We start from the raw sequence: 20,975 nt of genomic DNA, 5'->3' as shown, positions 1-20,975 counted from the left end.
ATGTCTTGCCCTCCATATTGTGATGTGGAAAAGCAGCACTCACTTCAGCAGGACAAGGAGTGGCTTTGTTTCATTCTGAGTGCCCGAAGAGTATCTTGGGCTAACAAGCCCTACACAACTTCAGCCAAGTATTCATATCAAGAAGTCTAAAATCATTGTTCAAGACACTTGAAATTTCAATTTATCTGACTTTGCAACCACAGGCCAATCAACCAAGTACTACAAAGGGGAAATTTTTATTTTTATTTTATTTTTACTTTTTCCTCCAAGAGATTGCAGGTAATAAGACTTGCAAGCAATTGTTTAACTTCTGCTGATCAACTGTTTGGAATGGATGTTTGGGAACAAGCCCTCCTGCTAGAATTTAGTATATATTATATACTAGGACATAAAACTTCCTAGAAAATCTTCGGGATGACGAAAATACATGTGTTTTTGGCAGTGTACTTACAGATTTACAACTACTTTTTCTCTGAGGAGAGCGTTTCCAACCCAAAGGAATCTTTATTCCATTCACAGTACAGGTGCTGTTTCTGGTTAGATACATGCAGTTATACAAGTCATTTTTGGACTAGTCACTAGGTCTCAGAAGTATGATGTCAAATTCTGTCAATCAGAGCTGTCATAGGCATTCAAGCTGCTGTGCCTGACTGCCACCACCACCAAGATCATAAACAGTTTACTAATATATCCTAGCAAGTACCCTTTATGCAACTTATTGTTAAACTCATTACTTTTTAAAAATTGCCAATTACTATTTTATTTTCCAGACATGTTTTTATAGCAGTTGTTCTCTTATAATTTCAGAGGTTCTAAAATGTGAGTTTCCTGCACAGGTAATTTCTCATGAATATCATCATATCTGGCTCACCCTGGCACTACAGAAATTTAATGTAGTTCCAAACAGTATATTTTGAAAAAATTCAGTTCTGTTGAGTAAAACTTTTTTCTTTTGACTTATTTTGTTCCTCTTGCCACACTTTTCTGTAAGAAACATCACTTAACACAAAAGACCCAAGTGTTTGTTGCTGGCCACAGAAATGAAAGTTCTTCATAGTATATTTCAATAACAAGATATGAAGAAATTCTAAAATTACTAAGGTTTTAGCTCTTTCATCTGAAAAATGTCATGTATTTCCTCAGGACTGGAAGGGGCTGGGGACATTTTATTTCAACACTCCCACTAGGCATCCATGTACTCTGCATGTGCTGTATGACATGACATACCTGGTTTGCATCTGGAATGTTGCACCGTCTCCTTCAAATGGTTAAATTTTTTAACTATGCACTTCTTCTAACTGTAGTTTTCTGACTGTTTTCAGCATAAACTGTGTAAAAAACCCAACACAGTTCAGCTGGTATTCTAGGAAAAATTAAATACTCCTCTGTTTCCTCCATCACTATGAATTCAGAGCATGATCAAGAGGTGTCCCTACTTTCCTTGGAGCACTTCATATCATTGCTAAAGCTAACCAGTTGGAAGTTTAGGGTCTCATCTCAAAAGACTTCCTCTGAAGCTATTGGGATTCTGCACGAATCTCTCTGTGCATAACCAGACCCCGGAACCAGCAGGACACATTGCAAAGCCATAACTACACATCCTTTGCCACGTAGAGGAACATGAAGGCTTTTACACCACACAATCTGCCATCATCGCCTACAAAAGAATTCTTAGGAAGAAATTGCTGTCTGTGAGGGTGGGCAGGCCCTGGCACAGGGTGCCCAGAGCAGCTGTGGCTGCCCCTGGATCCCTGGAAGTGTCCAAGGCCAGGCTGGATGGGACTTGGAGCAACCTAGGATAGTGGAAGGTGTCCCTGCCCATGGAAGGGGGTGGCACTGGATGAGATTTAAGGTCCCTTCCAACACAAACGACTCTGTGATTCTGTGATTTTATTATTAATGGCAGTCCTGGGGGTTTGCTCTATTTCCAAAGAATGGTATAGATCCTGATATGTTTACACAAAACCTTCAGAAGTATTCAGAGAATAATCTAAGACCAGCTTATGCACTTAGAAAAAAAGACTCTTTAGACATGCAGCCTCTAGTAAAATTTGTGTTTAAGAGCTTTACCAGTCCCAAAGAAAAGTTTGCAAACCTGATAACTGCAATACAGGATCTTCCTTGAGAGCACAGAGAAAATAAAACAATGAAGATGGTCCTCAACAAATGATTCACTTCTCTCTTATTTTAATGGCTAATCCCTCTCCCCACTTTTTTTGAATCTCACTACATGAAGCAATTATGTAAAAAAGCACTACAGGCAGCTATTACATGGTTGGTACAGTAAGAACCAGTTGTGAAAGAGCTATTTCTTGCCTGCAAAGTCCTAGCTCATTTAAGCCCTAATTCAGATCTGCTGAAAACTAGTTTGTTTTAAAGGCTTAAACGAATCTATAAATCCACCTTTCCCCAAAGGTTCAAACCTAGCTGTATGACAGATATCACAGAATGATTTGTGTTGGAAGGCACCTTAAAGACCAGTTCATGCCACCCTCCTGACATATTTTGTGTGAACTAAGACCAACAGGAAAGTAAAAACTCTCTGTTCAGGCTGAGAGTACAGGCCCATGTGTTTATCAGCTACAGAGTCTCATACTGCTGAGCAAAAATCCAAAATATTAGCTGGAATGGTATGAAATTCAGTCTTTTAGCAATTACAAGGAATTATTCCAGAGTTAGACTCATTCTGAAATTTTTCATTTCGACAGAAAATATTATCCTGTTCCTGACCACAATTCTCTTATGAAACCTAGTTTTAAATTTATTACCTACCCAATTCAGCACAAGAGTGACAAGGTCTCAACTCTGTCATTATTAATATCCACAAAAGGAATACAGGGTTTGGATCCCAGCCAAGGAAAATCTGTCCATTGTACTGCAGCATTTCTACCAGTAACAGTCTACCTCAAACCTCACAAATGTTCAGAAAGAAGGGGGAAAGAGAGCAGTGCTCAGCACAAAGGAAGAAATGCTATCTAGAGATCTAGAAAGGCCAAATATGAAAGCATTTGCTTAACGTGCTAAATAGAAATAATGTGCAGGAGCCTGTCAGACCACTTGCTCTCCACTTGTCACAAGGAAGCCCCTAATGATATTCTAATGAAGGAAGTTTTTTATCATTAACTCTTGGATATTCATTCACATCAGGAATGGGTTTACATCACAACAGTAATTTACATATAAGAGCCTTCATGTCAGCCAGCCAAGTAATCCCTGGGTTAGAGATGTCAGAGTCATCCTCCTACCTACAGCTACTCCACCTTCCCAGCTCCACAACATCCCCATTCATTGTCTTACATGACAGAAACAGAAGATGGAAAGGACCAGGAGACAATATGGGAAACTCAGGCAATAAGGGATTTGCTTCTGCGTCTGCCTCTCAACTATCTAGTCTTTCCCTTTACTTTACACAGCTCTTAAGTATACAATACTTAGTTTTGTTAAACTCCAATATTTGTTGATGAAAGATAAAATGAATAAAGTTGCATTCCAGCTATGGTGCTGGTAACATTTCTTCCCTCTTGCTCCAGCTCTTCACCCAGTCAGCAGCTGAGTCTGCACAAACGCAGAACGTCACTTCTGTCTAAGCCACGTCCCCTCACCTGTGACAGTCACCATCAACCAGACATTAACTGACAGAGCTTGGCAGCAGCATGGCTCTGGGCTTCATGTATATTCAAAATCCAAATAAAAATCTAATTACTTAGAAGCAAGCAAAAATTCACACTTTCCTATAAGGATAATAATTGAATTTCCATGTCATGCAGAAATTTATTTTTCAATAATGGAAATCCATTCTTTTCAACCAGGATGTCTATTCCTAGGTGCCACATTCTTTTCTTGTTAATAGTATTTTTCTTTCCCCAAAGTGAGTCACTCTGGAAAATGCCATTCGCTTGAAAGAGAAAAATTGACAAACAACTCCAACTGTCACAAAAATGAATGTTCATGCTCAGTGCTACAACTACCACATACCAATAACTTAAACCTCAATCACGAAAGTACCAAATTACTCAACAATAGTAACTGGCCGCAGGACAAGGAAATAAAACTTAAATCTGCAACTGTGAAAATAGTTCCTACTAATACACTGCGAAGCACATGATCTGTTTGGCTTTGCTCTGCTTTGGCTGGGAAGTCTTTCGCAGAAAGACGGAAAAAGTTTTTGATGGCTTATTCAAAAGGAAAAATAGCCATTTATCAGGTTATGTAAAAATCTCATACTTGTGTTGGAAACTACAGTTTGGCAGAACACATTCAATTACCACTGGGTCTTCTAGAACATTAGGTAAAAAATAACGATGGTATAATCGCATTAAGGGTTTGTCTTTGTTGGTTTAAGACAAAGATTTTAGTCAAAGGCCTCATTAAATCTTAGCTCATTCTGTGCAGAGCTTAGCTCCTCCGTGAGTCTAGAAAAACAAGGAAGTACAACTATAATCCATAGAAATAAAAGAAAGATGGAAAGACTTCCAAGTTTTTTTATGCTTAAAAGTAGAGGAACATTTTCCCTTCTTGAATAAAAATTATTCATTAGAAACTACAGCTGTCAAAATGAAATTATTTGTGAAATCAACTCTCAAAATCAAACACTTCAGTCCATACAGGCAATACTGCAAGTATGTGCTCTTAAGAACATACCCAACAAGGCTCCAGGGAAAACATACTCTGAGCCACATCCAGATGGTGTGTGGCTCCAGTGAGGTTGTAGTACCTCAAAATTACAAAATTAATTACAGCCAGGATTTTCACAGTGTTTCCTCCTATCACAGAATGGTTTGGATTGGAAATGACCTTAAAGCTTCTCTCATTCCATCCCTCTGCCACGGGAGGGGACACCCTCCACTAGACCAGGCTGCTCCAAACCCCATTCAGCCTGACCTTGAACACTTCCAGGGATGGGACTTCTCTTATCCTTCAAAATATTTTTGTCTCGCATTCTGCAAATTCAATGTATTCTTTGCATACTGACCACAATAAAAAAATGCAAACAACTGAATTTAAAACAAGGTTGCACAGGAAAATAAAAGCACAGTTTTATGATCTGAGTCAAGGACCAAAGCTGCTGTACACATCCTCAAGACTGCAATTTTGAACTGCAAATGTACACACAAATGCACACAAATATTTTCATTACAGATTAAAAAGAGTCAAGTGTTGATCTGACTCTGAATTTTGGCGCCGGTCAAAGTTTTGCTTTCACAACACACTTTTGTTTTTCTTCATTTCCCTCAGAGATACAGCAAAACCTACCACAGTCACCATCTCCTAAAAGCACAGTATTCCTTTGCACCATGCATATTCAAAAGCCAGAATGACAATTTCTACTTGCATTAATGACTTTTTCATAGAAGCAGTTAATTACCCCTCTCCTTCTGGACAGGCGCTTAGCATTGACAAGACAGGTACCACTTCCTGCAAGGAATATTCTTGTCTCATAAGTACTACTACTAAATCTGCAGGCTCCTTAGGTAAACTATTCTTTATATTTAAGCACTGCAGCTGAGTAGACTAACATCACAGATTAAAGCTTCTCCCGTGACAAAATTATTGAAAGGCAAATAAAACTGTTTCAGAACTTGAACTAATTTGATCGTGACACAGAACTTCTGTATCTGAAATGTGCCACTCCTACCACAAGTCCATTCTATGCTCGACAAAATTGGTATCATATGAATAAACTCTTTTACTTTGTACATGTCAAAAAGTTTACCAGATTTCAGGAGTTATTTGGGTTAAAATACAGATTTTCCTTGCAGATGCACTAAAAAAAAAAATCCATTATCATTTATTTTGGGGAAGGAGCAGAAGCTAAAGGTGAAAGGGAACAGGGAACTAAACAGAAAGTACAGAGACACCTTTCCTCTACCCTTGCTTTACCTACAATGCATCAATAATAAAATAAATATAAAACCTTAAAGAAAAAATGCAAAATAACATGATAGCTTCACAGAACTGGTACTCCAGTAGCCTCCTGGAGAAAACAAACCACCCAGAAAATGGAGCTACCTAGCTAATCCATATCTTCAGACAGGCAGTGCACAGCACCGCCTTTTCATTCCTTTAGTCTTTACACACACGACCAATCAATAAAACCACAAAATTTAACTATTAAAAGGAGCTTCACACATCAGGCAATACAACTCCCCTGCTCTGCTGAACATGGACAATGGTTAAAATGAGTGATCTGATGTCTGAATACTCCCACTCCAAAACATGGCACAGACATCTGGCAGGACAATGATAGGGAAACAGTTAATGTGTTATTCAGTAACATGTAATTTATTAACAAATGCAGCTTCGGATGGATTTAATCCATGAGCAGACCTGAAAAACAATTTTTAAGAAAGAACAATATAAAGCCAAAGAATTTGTTGTGCTTTATCAATGTTCCGCTTCCCAACTTGAAATGCATCTCAGTTTGTCTTATCCATTCACTTTCCAACCCATCCAGAGCACTTGTCAGTTATCACACATGAAGTTTAAATTTTTCATAACACGGCATCAGTGCATCTGGAACCGAACAGATCATCCTTTTTCCGGACCAATCCAACCACTTTAATGAGAAATCGTGCAGCTAAACACAACAAGCCTGACCAGTTTAGTGCAGATATTTTCGAAATCATTAATAATAAATCCCTTATGGAGTTATAGGTGTTATTTTAATATCCCATATTAGTGCAAAAAACCCCAATCCTTTGAGTTGTTAACGCTACAAAGTCTGTATCTGCCATCCAGAAGGAGGACCATCTAGAACTTCAAGATCATAAAACTCTAGAATGGTTTGGGTTGGAAGGGACATGAAAGACCATCCAGTCCGAACCCCTGCCATGGACAGGGAGGGACACCTTCCACTATCCCATGTTGCTCCAAGCCCCAATGTCCAGCCTGGCCTTGGACACTGCCAGGGATCCAGGGGCAGCCACAGCTGCTCTGGGCACCCTGGGCCAGGGCCTGCCCACCCTCCCAGACAGCAATTCCTTCCCAATATCCCATCCAGCCCTGCCCTCTGGCACTGGGAAGCCATTCCCTGGGTCCTGTCCCTCCAGGCCTTGTCCCCAGTCCCTCTGCAGCTCTCCTGGAGCCCCTTTAGGCCCTGCCAGGGGCTCTGAGCTCTCCCTGGAGCCTTCTCTTGTGCAGCTGAACACCCCCAGCTGTCCCAGGCTGGCTGCAGAGCAGAGGGGCTCCAGCCCTGGAGCATCTCGGTGGCTTCCTCTGGACTGGCTGCAGCAGCTCCAGGTCCTTGTGCTGTTGTTCCCCAGGGCTGGGGCAGCTCTGCAGGTGGGGTCTCATCTGATCACAGCATCTGTTAACACTGTACAAGAAGCACAGCAGCCTATGGGGAGAAGGTACTGAACCTTGAATTCACAGATTTTGGACTGTTTCTTAGGCAGCACGGATGGTCAAGCATCTTTATAATTTGAAATGCGCTCAAAAATGAACTGAAAAAACACTGGTGTTTATTAAAGCCTTTTCACAGTTATTGCTAAAATAAAGATTAGGTAGGAAATGAACACTCTTGTTGACATTGGATGATAAGGTGAAGAGTTATGGATTCCTTATCATCCTTACCATTACTAATTGAAATTTATAGGACTTTACGAAAAAGTTGAGTATAACTGGTTTTTTTGCTTGAGTTTGTTTTTTTACATAGCTGACTATTGACATTCTCTCTAATTATAAACATTGTCTTTATCTCAATTTCAATTTCCATAATTCTCTGGAACTAAGAATTTGGAAAGCAAGAAATACCTCCTTTTCAGCTATATAAAATTCCATTTTTCTAGCCCTAATCCTTGCAAAATACCAACTTCTAAAACTTTGTTACAATATATCAGCTTGCCTCTTGGTTTCCTTTAATAAGCAATTTCCCCATAAGAATTAAAAAAAAATCATTTCTGACCCAATAGGTTTTCTCTTCTCTTTTATACTGGGTTATTTGAAGCTGCTCAGGTTTTGGAATATCAGGATAAATGTCAGGGAGATAAATCACCCACACACCTCGTGAAACTTGCTGCAGCGGTCCCAGTAAACAAGCTGAAGCATATGGTTACAATTAGGGTTTGTATGACCACAGAAATCAGAAGCTCTAGTCATGAACCACAGCCTCGATGTGCTGTGCACTGATGGTCCCTGCTCCAAACAGCTGACAGGCTACAGAGAGCTACAGCACAGCTCCCAGCACACCACAAGCCTGTGCAGCGTCAGGTAGACATCACAGAAAAGAGGCTTTACAGATTTCAAAAACACATAAGCCCCCAGAATGTTAAGCATGAAAAATTCTGTCACTGTCACAAGGGTGGAGTGGTGGCAGACAAGGGTCCCTTGAGCATCAGCCTCTCCAAATGAAAGAAAAAAACATACAGTTTCACAGACTCTCAGAATGGGTAAGGACAGAAGGGATGGCAGTGGATCATCTGGTCCCAGCTCCCTCCTAGAGCAGGGTCATCCCAGAGCAATGGTACAGAATTATGTCCAGATGGGTCTGGAATATCCCCAGTGAGGGAGGCTCCACACCCTCTCTGGTCCGTTTCAGGGCTCAGTCACTGCGCAGAGCAGTTCTTCCTCATGTCCAGGTGGAACTTCCTGGGCATCAGTTCTTCTGGTGCCATTGCTGGGTCCCACAGAGCAGAGCCTGATCCATGCCCTGACACCACCCTGCACATACTGATGAGACTCATCAAAGTCAATGGAAGATTTTTAAAATTACCAAGCCCAGGAAATAATGGTATAAATTACTCTTCTGAGAAAGAATGCTTTGCTGTCACTACCATCAGTGTATGTGCAAAGAGCAGAGTTCACAGAACAAAGCCCATGCTACCTGTGCAGCTAGTTCTGATTAATGGTGGTTAACCATCAAAAACATGTTGGTGAAGCTAACAGGACTGATCAACAATTTAATGGAATCTCAGGATAGCTTGAGTTGGAAGGGACCTTAAAGATCACCTCATTCCAAACCCCTGCCATGGGCAGGGACATCTCTCACTTAACCTCCAAGCACCGTCCAGCCTGGCCTTGGACACTGCCAGGGATCCAGGGGCAGCCACAGCTGCTCTGGGCACCCTGGGCCAGGGCCTGCCCACCCTCCCAGACAGCAATTCCTGCCCAATATCCCATCCAGCCCTGCCCTCTGGCACTGGGAAGCCATTCCCTGGGTCCTGTCCCTCCAGGCCTTGTCCCCAGTCCCTCTGCAGCTCTCCTGGAGCCCCTTTAGGCCCTGCCAGGGGCTCTGAGCTCTCCCTGGAGCCTTCTCTTGTGCAGCTGAACACCCCCAGCTGTCCCAGGCTGGCTGCAGAGCAGAGGGGCTCCAGCCCTGGGAGCATCATTATTTCTTAATTATACTGCAACTGTTCTGGTTTCAGATCCTTGTCATTCAAAGTCCCAAGAACTTGGTGGAACTGGGGTCAAATGTCACCAGAAGTGCTATTGCTGTATAATCATTCTATACTCTCACATCATTCAAATACATGAAGATGAATTAGATTTCAAGAAACAGAACATACACAATACAGTGCATGTCAAAGGAAGTGTCTAAGAGCTTGATAGTGAATACATCTCTGGCCTGCAGAGATTCCTATCAGACACAATGTATTTCTGTACTAATGTGATTAAGGCAGAAGGCGAGTTTTTGTCATGAAAACATGAGAACTCTCAAAGGGGACACTGAGGCACTGCTCAGGCAGCAGCTCAACCTAATTTCAGACCAGCTTCTGTGGTCCTTATAGCACCCAAGCACAGATTTTGGGCAGGATGAAGCCACTCTGGTACCAGTTTGCTGTGCAGCCCTTGCAGATTGCCCCTGCCACAGCTACACAACCAGTAACACTCAACTACTTATTCTCAAAGTACCTGTGCTTGAACTGCAGCTGCACACTTTGCTCTGTGTCAGGCACATCTTCAGGGGAACTAAGAGAAAGGTTAAAGATCTGGAAACTACCTCCATCTTCCCATTCAGACAGGTGAAAATATCACAGTTACAGCGTCAAGAGGATGACACTTACAGACTGTAAGCAAGAAGGAACACAAACAGACAGAACTGGGAAAGAAAGCTCAAATGTACACTTCCATTGTGGAGGGCATGAACAGGCAATTAAGCATTGACTAAGCATCACAGATAGACACCAGATCTGTGACACATCACAAAAAGGATCTGGCAGGTAGAAGCAAGCAGAGTGAAGCATTTGTTAGCAGAAATAAAGCTTGGTGAAATCGTAAGAAATAACAGATACTTTGTTAGTACCTTTTTGTGTCTCTCTTCTTTGATATATTTTAATGTAGATATTACAAATCTGGCTACATAAAATTGAAGAGGAAAAAGATATTAACATAAAACACTAAATATTAATAAATAGTTTTCTTGTAAAGTTAAGAATTACCATGAAGATGCTTCTATTAACCAGAAAGTAGCACAAAAAAAAAAGATAAGCTATATTGTATATACTGTACATAAACCCCAGATGTACAACATCTGTACAACATCTGAACAGCATAACGCACAGTAAAGCAGGTATTTGCCTGATATAAAGTCATTAATGGCCAGGAATGTTTGTCTAGCTCCGACCAAAGAGTACAGACATGAGAAAAAAAGCCATCACTGACCACTACACACTGAATTCTGCAATTTCTATTAATGCTACAACAGTACATTTGTGTGGCAGATTAGTTATGATGAGGACTTAGGCGATTAATGAAGCTGAATCTGGTTACTGACTCTGCTTCAGTTCCTTACAGATACAGCATTGTACCCCTCACATCTATAAACACCCAAACAGCACAAGCCACGTCAATTAGATCCCACTGTTGCAGTAACTCCTTACTTCTGCCAGATGCATTAGTGTCTGGGATTGTTTTTAACAGCAAAGTATAAACTGGATCAACTATTTCAAAGGAAAACATTTAAACTGACTTATTTTTCAATAGCCTTGAATAGCACTATCATTTCTCTGTCTTAGCACATCATCTGCTTGGCAGTTCCTCACTCTAACAAGGATTTTATTTTGCAAACAATAAAATGACTAATTAAAAAAAAATTGCTTGTCCACAAAAAGTTGTCTCAACTTAGTTGACTGTAGACTATGAATTGGCAAATGTTAATAAATCTCAAGAAAAAAGAAGAGGGCACTTAGAGCCAACAAAAAAACTTGGGTTTGATGGTAAGTTGGTTCAATGCGCTTTGTGAACCAAGAATAATTAATTTCTAGTTTCCAATAAATGAGTTTCTAATATCTAAACTCTCCTTCCATGCATATTGATGTCATTTATGCTTCACAACACTGCCCCAGATCTAGCGGCACTTTACAATTACTTTGCACACCTACTGAAAGACCACAAAGACAAAGCAAAGTTGACTCAGTAGAGAAAAATCTCCTTTATGAAGTTACAAAAATAAATACCATTATTTTTCCCCTCCTTCCAAAACCACCATTGTTTCTTTAATTATCGGAGCATAACAGAATTGGCAGGACAATCCAATCCAGGTATTTTATATCCAGGATGGAGAAAGGTCCCTGCACAGAGGCAACTTGGATCCAGTCAGAGGCCAAACCAACAAGTAATTGGTGTGAGGATGTTGGCTGTGTGGTTTCAGAGCTAAGGAAGCTCATGAGAGGAAGAAAATCAGGCTACAAAGGATGAAAAGCAGGAGAAGGTTAACTGTGGGAAAGGGTAAAATTCTGCTCATATTGTGTATAATTATCACTCCTGCTGAATCACAAGGAAGGAAAAGGAGGGTGGTTCTTAAATACGGTGCTTGTAAGAGTTTGTTGATCTCCTGCCGCAGTGCAAGTGACTACAAAACATGAATAACATCATACATGATCATGCAGATGACAGTGGTATCAAGTTAAATAATTAACAAGTATAATAATTATTTTAGGCCTCAAAATTTCATACTGAAAATTATTTTTTTTTAAACCAGGCTCCTATCTCCTTTCATCCCAAATAGATTATATTTAGACTACTTCAGTAAACTTACTTTAAGCATTATGGAGGTATTTAAAAGGGACTGAGCAACACAGAAGTGAGTTTTCAATTCTTCCATTCTTTTTTCAATCTCTCTTATGTAAAGATTACAAAACACACAAAAGTAATACAATACAGAAATCAAATCAAAGTTTTCCACAGCTGTTCATTGTTTAAAATTCACTTCTGTTTCCTAACAGATTATCAACTTGTGTTGCTGCATTTTCATTTGTGCTGCACTCTACCCATGTACCTGATGCTACACGAACCAAAGTACTGATTTGCTAAGAGTTAATTCAGAGATAAGATAGGCAATTATGCCATTTACTCCACAATCCTACCGTGTCCAAGTTTCACCTATAGTCCAACATCATATATAGGCAAATAATTTTTAAAAAACTTTCAACCAACCATCTGGGCATGGATAGAAAAAACATTTATATTTTCTAACAAGATGTGGTACTTCTTTTCTCCCTTTTCACAGGCAGGAAATTAGAAAGCTCTTTAAAAAGGCTCCTCTTCTTAAAGCTTTAAATGAAGACACTTAATTTGCTGGGCAAAGAGATGGCACCTCAGGTACTCATGAAAGAAGCAAGAAAACAAGCGTAGGCGTTTGCCAAGGTAGTTGCTAAGGGAATGGTTCAAGAGGAGTGAAGGAGGTGGGAGTGTAGGAAGAGACAAGAACAGATGTAGGCTGAAATTTTAAGACTTTGCATTAAGAAATGGAAACCTGATATACAACAAGTAAAAAGTCATGGGGGATACGATGTGAGAAGTGTTACAGAAGGAGGCTGGAGTGGTGGCAATATGGATGGATTTCCAAATCAGTCAAGTAACCAGAAGAGGGGAAGAAGTGTTTTGCCTGTGGCTGCACTGAGGCAGAAAGACACTAGAGAGATCAGAACTAGTAATAACATAAATAACAGCAATTATTCAAGTAATAACAGGTACTAAAATATGCAGTAAGAACTGCAAAACTACAAACCAGATACTGAAAACTGCTTTAGAAAAACATATTAAGAGCAATATCCCTTTGCAACTGAAATGAAGGAAAAGAATATACCTGACGGGACTCGAATAAAGGAACTGTAAGGAACAATTTAATTAATCTGGCGCGTGTGTAAGTGAATTGCGAACCAAGGCACTACTTCGTGCTGGGTTTATGGCAGGGACACAACCCAGGCGCGGCCGCGGCGGGTGTTACCCGGAGCGCAGAAGGAGCTGAGCGCAGCAGCCGTGCGCTTTTACTGCCGCCGTGAGGAGAGACGCGGGCACTGCCACCGACTGCAAATCCTGGCAGACCCCTTGCGGCCCGAACTTTAATATTCCCTCAGGAGGCTGCCAGTGAATGGATTTCACAAAAGAGCTAAATAAATAGTATCGGTTTTAACAGCAACTGACTTGCAAAGTGTTCTCCAGTTTATCGGGGAGAAACAAAATAATATCTACCTTTGCTGTTAGCACTGTATTATGTTTTATTCTTGTTTGGTGGAAAAGAAAAAACCTCTAAGACGGATTTTTATATACCAGTAAAACACATCTGGTGTGGGGAAGGGAGCAGCCACCAACCAAAACAGAGTATATAGTAAAATAAAAATGAGAAACCTTTTTCTGAACAACAAATGGCATCAAGTCTTTGCTATTCTTCGGGCGGTATTTCTCTACAGATAACAGTCCACATGGGAAAGGTCAGAATCTAGTCATACTAATCAGGAAAAAACATTAGTCAACTTACTGGGAAAGGCACACTATGTTACAAAAATTCCTATCTAGGTTGCTCCCTTACATCAAAGAACCCTCCTGGGACGGACCCCGTGAGACCACCTAGCCCAACCTTTTGCTCAAGCAGAGCCACAGAGCAGGTCACCATATCCACTGAGTTATTGTAAAGAATAAAATATGCACATAAAACTATTTCTTACAACATTTTAAGTAATTTGAAGTATGTGATTCATCAAATAGGGCACTAGTTGGTTGGTTGAGGGTTTTTTAATGTGTCAATAAAAAAAACCAGGGACTACGTGATACTTTTACCATCTGCTGTCCTGCAGGTATAATTGCTTCAGATTCTAACACATCCCAAGATGGGCCATGCAGGCCTGTGGATAGCTTTTTTACACCAGTGTCACTTGCTGAAAAAGAAATGGGCTACAGGTGTGTCTGCAGGAGAGGGCACACAGAAGGCAATACTTCATACGGTCTGAAGTACAATTTATAGAAAATCAGACTCACTTGCCACCCCAGATGCAATTCCATAGAGCAGTCCTCCTCCATCTGTTTGCTGCTGAAAAGCATGGGTCCCTGGAGGAGGGCTTCTCTCTTGTCTAATGAAATTATATAGCAACGTTTTCACAAGTCTGCTGGTGTATGGGAGACTGGAAAGAAAAAAAAAAACAAAACAGCTTTAGTTGACTCACAACTCACAAAAATTGGCACAACAAAGTCCAGGTAAGGTACAAAGGCTAGTGTTTGGCATTAAACACGGCCAGTAACTCTCCCAGAGCTGACCAGACTGGAAAGGGAAAGAACACCAAGGTCTTGCCCATGCAAAGCTGCCCAGACTTCAGAAGGGGTCTGCAGGAGCATCTTCCACAGCAGAATCATGGAAACTGCCTTTTGGTTTTTGTTTTTTCAATACTACTTTTAAGTAAACCAGTTAGTTTGTAGAATCCTTGTATTCACTTACCTCAAGACACAACTGGAAAAATATTTACGCAATGGAAAGAAACACTTTATTTGTTCAGTTTTTACTCCATGCTCTGGTTACACAGAACAGGTAACAACAGCATCTCTCCACACCCAACCAATCTTAAATGCCTTTTCACACCTCAAGGATTCCACGACTCTATGAATTTCCAAAGATCAATGAAACAACCGACATCATTTCAGTGAATCTGAAAAATGCCTGTAGAATTTGTTGGGTTTAACTGAAAAGTTACAGTATTTACAAAATGGAGTAGCATTTCCACAGAAACAAAGAGCTGGTTCCCATCCCCATCTGATTTAGAGCTGAAAAGACAGGAGCTCTGTTACGATGTACTCTCTAACCATCTGCAGAAGCCCAGAAGGTAAGGGGCTAATGTGTATGTCCCAAACACCGATAGCTGGATGGTGTGGAGCCAACCAAGGATTTTTGGGAATAACAGCCAAGGATTGTTGGCAAAAACACACATGAGAAAGACCACGATGTGGCTGGAGAAGGGGCCTTATGGAGGAAGGGCAGCTTTTCTGGGATAAACCCCCTGGTTGTGGCTCCTGCAGAAAAGCACAGCCCGGCTCAGCGCAGGCGCCGGGGTGAGGCTGAGAAGGGCCAGGGACCGTAGGGGCAAACAAGACCATCCAAGACCCCAAAGCCTCCAACCCATTTCCAGAAAGGTCTGAAAGAACTGACTGTGAATGAGAACTGATTTGCACAAAAAGTGAGAAATGTCTCTCCAGGGAGGGGAAGCCTCAAAGGTGCCCCAAAAAGCCCAAGGCCCCAGGACCCATCAGCTCGATCAACACTGGAGCCAGGGCTGGTGATCTCTCTCTTTTTCCTTCTTTTCTCTCCCTTTCTTTGATCCAGTTCTCTCTCTCTCTCTCTCTGTGTCCCTCTCTTTCTCCCTTTTCACTGCCCCCCCCCTTTATCCAAACCCCACTGTACTTACCCTGGGATATCAGGGACAAACACACTGTTTTCCATGCCGAATGTGTAATTTACTAATAGAACTTTGCAGACCCTCTGACTTTTGTCATTCCTTTTGATCATGAGCATCTACAAATCCTGGGTGCCCCCTTCTCCTTACGGTGGGACATCACACCAGTACCCTCCAGCTGTTCACACTGCTCTCAATTCCCAGTCACCAAATTCCCACATCTCTCTCCAGAGGCCGGGCACCTCCTACTCCCAAATCAGACCTCTTAGACCACATATGAACTCTTCCCCCAAATATTCCCCATTTTCCCCCAAACCCTCAATTCCTTCAGTCCAGAGACTGAAGTACCAGGACACCCCACAAATCCTGAAGCTCTGGCTCCAGCCTGCTGCTGTTTTGGGCTGAAGTCTGCCCCGTGCTCCGTCTTCAACTTTCCAAGGCCTGCTACTTATCTGCATGGCAAGAAAGCTCTAGCATTTCTGAGGGACCTGAGTTCTCTAGGCTGCAGTGCTACAAGACTCATTGCTGAATCAAAAAAACATCCTGAAAAGTAAATGCTGTTTTAAGTTAATGAAACTACCCTCAAAATACAAAAATTATTCCCAAAATAGTTTTACTGAAGACTGGGCTGTGGGATATCCACCTAAAACCCTCCAAGAGCCTTTAGAGATGTTTGCTTTTCTGTTTTCTTCCTTTTGAGCAGAACAAATTTTCTATGAACATAACATTTTGCTGCCTTCTGTTTTCAGGTACAAACAACCTAAACAAGAGACCCATTTGCTTTGCTCTTAGGCAACACCCCAGAGCAGGACATACCATCGACCATGCATCAGGTATTTGTGAATGATGCTCTCTCGCAAAATCTCTTTGTGGAATAATTGGCAGGAGAGGAACACAATGAGAGTTGTCACGGCTTCCAAAGAAATGCTGTATGTAATATCTCTGCAGAAAAAAGGGGAAAATTACAGAGATTAATCTACTGCGTTGTTTACAAGCTGATTTCCAAGAATACTTGGTAGCTTCACCTGAAGTTATACACTGTGTAGCACAGAGAGTTTCAATTGGGAACATGTAAACAACAAATTCAAGAAAACCAGAATCATTTCATACCAGAAATGGGTTGTTTTTCTTAGAAATAGGCATTTTTTTCATATGCTAAAAGACAAAACAATGTAAAAAGAAGTATTGCTCATAGAACTCAAGTTGCAATTGATATACTTCTTCCTAAAAATAATAAATATCTCTCAGAAGTGTGTCCTTTGTATCATTAAACAAAATTGTCACAAAACCATCATGCTAAGTGAGGAAATGAATGTCCACCTAGCTCCATCTGCCAGGAATGTAATACACAAATGCCAGTTCAAGTGTACAAAACGCTCAGGGTATCAGGATACCACATATATTGTTCAGTTTTAAATGGTATTTTTGAGGTAACAGGGAAGTAGAAAGTTTCAAGATATTACAGATAATCACAAAGAATGAGCTGCAATGCTTAAATACTGACAGTTCAGCAAAGTTCATTTAGCTCAGGCTGATTAGGAAAAGCTGTGCAGCAGAGTGGATGACAGGCACACTATTAAAAATACCTTGTGTTTTCTGTTCCCACCTCTGCCTATAATGACTTTGTTACAAATCTTGTTTTTAAAAGGGAGAGAAAAATGGCATTTGCCTCCTTAATCAGTAACAAACTGCAGACTTCAAGAAACCTTTTAAAACACAATGAAGTAACTTGGACATGAACCAGTATCATTCTTGCTTTCAACCAAAGACCATTTTTACGTCCTCCAAAAGGAGGAACTTCATTTGGTGCAACAGCACCATCCTGAAGTTCATTAGAAATATTGTTATTAAGTATTATTATTGTTACCACAAGTCCTTTTAATGTTTCTCCCACTGCCACTATTTAATTTCCACAGTATGCTTCACAATCCAGTATTACTAAGTTACAACAGTTTCCCTGCAACAATTACCAAGGTTTTTTGACCTGGGACCTACTGGAAACTCAAAATCTGTTTATTATTGTCAAATGAAAATATTTAATAGTATCGCTATTTCAGATTTTTAAAAAATCAAAACACTAAAGAACAAATCAGCATCAATGCTGTTTAATCAGTGGTGCTAAATTTTTCTTCGTTACAATGTCACCTTCCAAAAATTTTATTCTCAACAGTTAGAACAGGTATAGGCATAAAACTAAGCACTCTTTCCAACAATGATGATTTGAGAACTACAGTGCAATCTCCTGAAGCAAAATCAGTTCACGCCAGAAAAAAATAGATTTTCACTAGTCTCAGGATCAGAGCTGGTGTGCCTCACTGAAACAGACAGGATTTTATTTAGAAGAAATCAGTCTAATTTTTAACACATTCAAATAGCTTAATATTCTCAAGTGTGCTGCCAGGTATGTTGTAAATAACATGCATTACTGTGAAGTGTGAAAAGAAGAATTTCATGCATGACAATGCACCGACAGCTTAAATTAAACTCTTCTGCAGCAGCTCCACGCCAGAGTTTCTGCAGAGAGTGCAGTTATTTACTCAAAGTCAACAGCAAACTGGAATCACAATTTCCTGGATCACAATCCACAGAACCACACCACCTCTGATACAAAAATGTTTTTAAAAGTGAAGGTTGTGCAAACTCACTGTTTTTCATTTTCTCTCACCTGATTTGAATACTTGAACCCCAAACATTTGAAGTTATGGGTCAGGAAGTGACATATCGCCTAAGTAACATTTTCCTGAAAATCATGATGTCCTTTGAATTACTTTTACTCCCTGCGAGTTACCTGACTTTTTGCCCACTCCTGAGGAAGTTCGCCAGTGTAAATGCTGGTAATTAGATCAGGCCAGAGGTTACACTCTGATCTGGTTCCACTGCAAATTCACCTCAGCCAGAAGCAAGGTTGCACTAGGAACAGTTCCTGCTCCCTCTCCAAACCAGGGGCACTGTGCAATCCACCACCCACATGCATCCCGTCCCAAGCAAAGCAAAGAGGACTTGTATATATACATATCAATTATCAAAGGTTCAGCCACCAGCAAAAAAAAAAAATTAAGAAATGTTTTTCTGTCAAAATAAAAACAACAGTTTGGAAAAACACTTTTTTGATACTACAAAAAGATATATTCAGACACTTATCATTATGACAAAGGCTGAGAATACAAGAATATTGTCTTGTACCCCAAGGTGATGAATGAAAAGGGATAGAACTTCATGACATACTACAATATGCACTGGGTCACTATGCAGAGAAGAAACAAATTTTGGGGTCTAGTATACTTTTTCTCCATTTCAATTATTCATTCATTTATTTTTATAATAACTGATACAAATGGAGTAGCAAATTTGAGGAAATGTTACAAAATGATTTTGTTTTGATAAGCATCAGCATAAAATAATAAACAAAGAGGTTACTGTACTGCATTAAGTACATTTTGTGAGGAAAAAAATCTGCTTTCAATATCCTTATATAACTCTGAAAGAAAATACAAACAGAAAGGTAAATTCAAGCAGCCCCACTTAGTGAGTTATTTTCTCTCAGTTCAAAACCCAGACAGGGCACATTTAACTGTAGAAACACTCCATTCAAACTTGTAGAATCTGTTCAAATTAAATCTGCTCTGACATAAACACAACAAGGGTCCTGATATCTGGGGTAACCCCTCAGGTCCAGTCACCCTTAATTTATCAGCACAAGGATAAAGCTTCGGAGCAAAATTATTTTCTCCACCAAGGGTCAAATGTACAGTTTTCTGAAACTCAAGCATTTCTAAAGGGTCACAAGAACTACCAGGAACCTCTTTCAACTTCAAAGAAAATACTGTTTGTTTATATTGAGAGACTATAGAATAGGCAGTCTTTTTTTTTTTTTATTTTATTCAAAGGTATCGGTCATATAGTATGACTTTACATGGAATTTATGCTGATCTCCAACTTCCCCTGAAAACTGTTTGCTTGCAGATAAGGAGGAAACTAGAAATAATGAACTCATGTATCAATTACATGTCAAAATTATTTAGCTAGTTATTTCAGAAAGCCAGAATAACTGCATGTTGTTTTGAGCTTCTGTGGCATTTTTTTTTTCCTTCTCAAGTGTCTTACAAAACAAATAAAAAATCCACAGATAGAGCTCATGTTCTGCATAAATGGTCTTCATAAAGCAATGTACCAAAACATGCAGAGGTCTTTTCTCTTTCTCCTTTTGGATTTTCTCTTTGGGGATTCATTAGTTATTCTCAATTTTTTCATCTTATTCTCTCTCTCTCTCCTTTCCACAAGGAGATATATTCCCATAGCAGGTAGACAAGCTAGCAGATACTATAGGTCTGTCTCTCAAAACATGCATCTTTCACAAGGAAAGAATCTGAGACAGACCAAAGTCTAGAAATCATGGCAGTCATTTCTCTCCTGCATTTGGGTTCTCCTCTTATCACACGTAGCTGTCCTCCTGGTATCACACTTCATATACAGTGACATCCTTGGACCGGATGGAGCAGGTCCAGGCTCTCACATGTGACAGCCAAGTTAAAACTGATTTCTGGCAACAGACCTTATACATAAACATTTTCTGTGAGGAAAAGACACATCATATCATATCTATCTGAGATTATGTTAAATTATGGATTCTTCATAGAATGAAGAGCTCCAAAATGCAAGATTCCTTGATACTAGCATAACAAATGTGTGCATGTATTTAACACGTGTTTAGTGTCTACCTTTCAATGAAAAACTGATATATCAATGGATTCCTTCCAAAAGCAAATGATGCCAGATAATTTCAATAAAAACTTTTAAATTAAACAACCAACGAGATGTTTGAATTATAGTAATCTTTAGATAACAACTCATTAAATCAAAAGACAAAAATTAGAATCACAGAATGGTTTGGGTTGGGAGGGACCTTAAAGCTCATCCAGTCCTACCCCCTGCCATGGGCAGGGACACCTTCCACTATCCCAGGTTGCTCCAAGCCCTGTTCAGCCTGGCCTGGGACACTGCCAGAGAGAGAGTCCACAGCCTCCAGGAAATAAATTCTGCTAAATCAGCACCATGTTCCATCTTAATCTGCTTTGTCAAGTAGGTAAGAGAGATTGTGGGCTCATCTGGGACCACTATAGCCCTGGCAATACCGCTTTAAAGCAACACTGCGTTTAGACTTAGAGTAGTACTGCTTTAGAAGAAATTGGTGCAGTACCTAATTCTTCCAGGATATGGACTGGAGAGAATATCACTTCTCTTCTGGTCTTCCACCAGGAACATACATTGTAGTTGATTTATTTTATTTATTAACTTTGGTGGCAAACCTGTAAATTAGAATCATCAAATCCTAGACTGGTTGTTAGAAGGGACCTTAAACCTTATCCACTGCCATTTGCT

The 20,975-nt window shown here is 40.2% G+C and overlaps 1 protein-coding gene across 10 annotated transcripts in view; it reads right to left on the bottom strand.

The window, feature by feature from the left end:
• The window catches only part of DYM (dymeclin), a 211,246-nt gene that overhangs the window by 152,670 nt on the left and 37,601 nt on the right, over positions 1-20,975 (bottom strand). For all 10 annotated transcript variants that reach the window (XM_048291048.1, XM_048291038.1, XM_048291041.1 and 7 more), the window contains 2 exons: positions 16,413-16,538; positions 14,194-14,336 (listed from right to left, as the gene is read on the bottom strand). In XM_048291048.1, coding sequence (XP_048147005.1) covers positions 14,194-14,336; positions 16,413-16,538 — 269 coding nt within the window. The remainder of the gene's footprint in view (positions 1-14,193; positions 14,337-16,412; positions 16,539-20,975) is intronic.

This window comes from Corvus hawaiiensis, chromosome Z, assembly GCF_020740725.1.
Source record: "Corvus hawaiiensis isolate bCorHaw1 chromosome Z, bCorHaw1.pri.cur, whole genome shotgun sequence".
NCBI lineage: Eukaryota > Metazoa > Chordata > Aves > Passeriformes > Corvidae > Corvus > Corvus hawaiiensis.
This window is presented reverse-complemented; position numbering and strand designations above follow the sequence as displayed.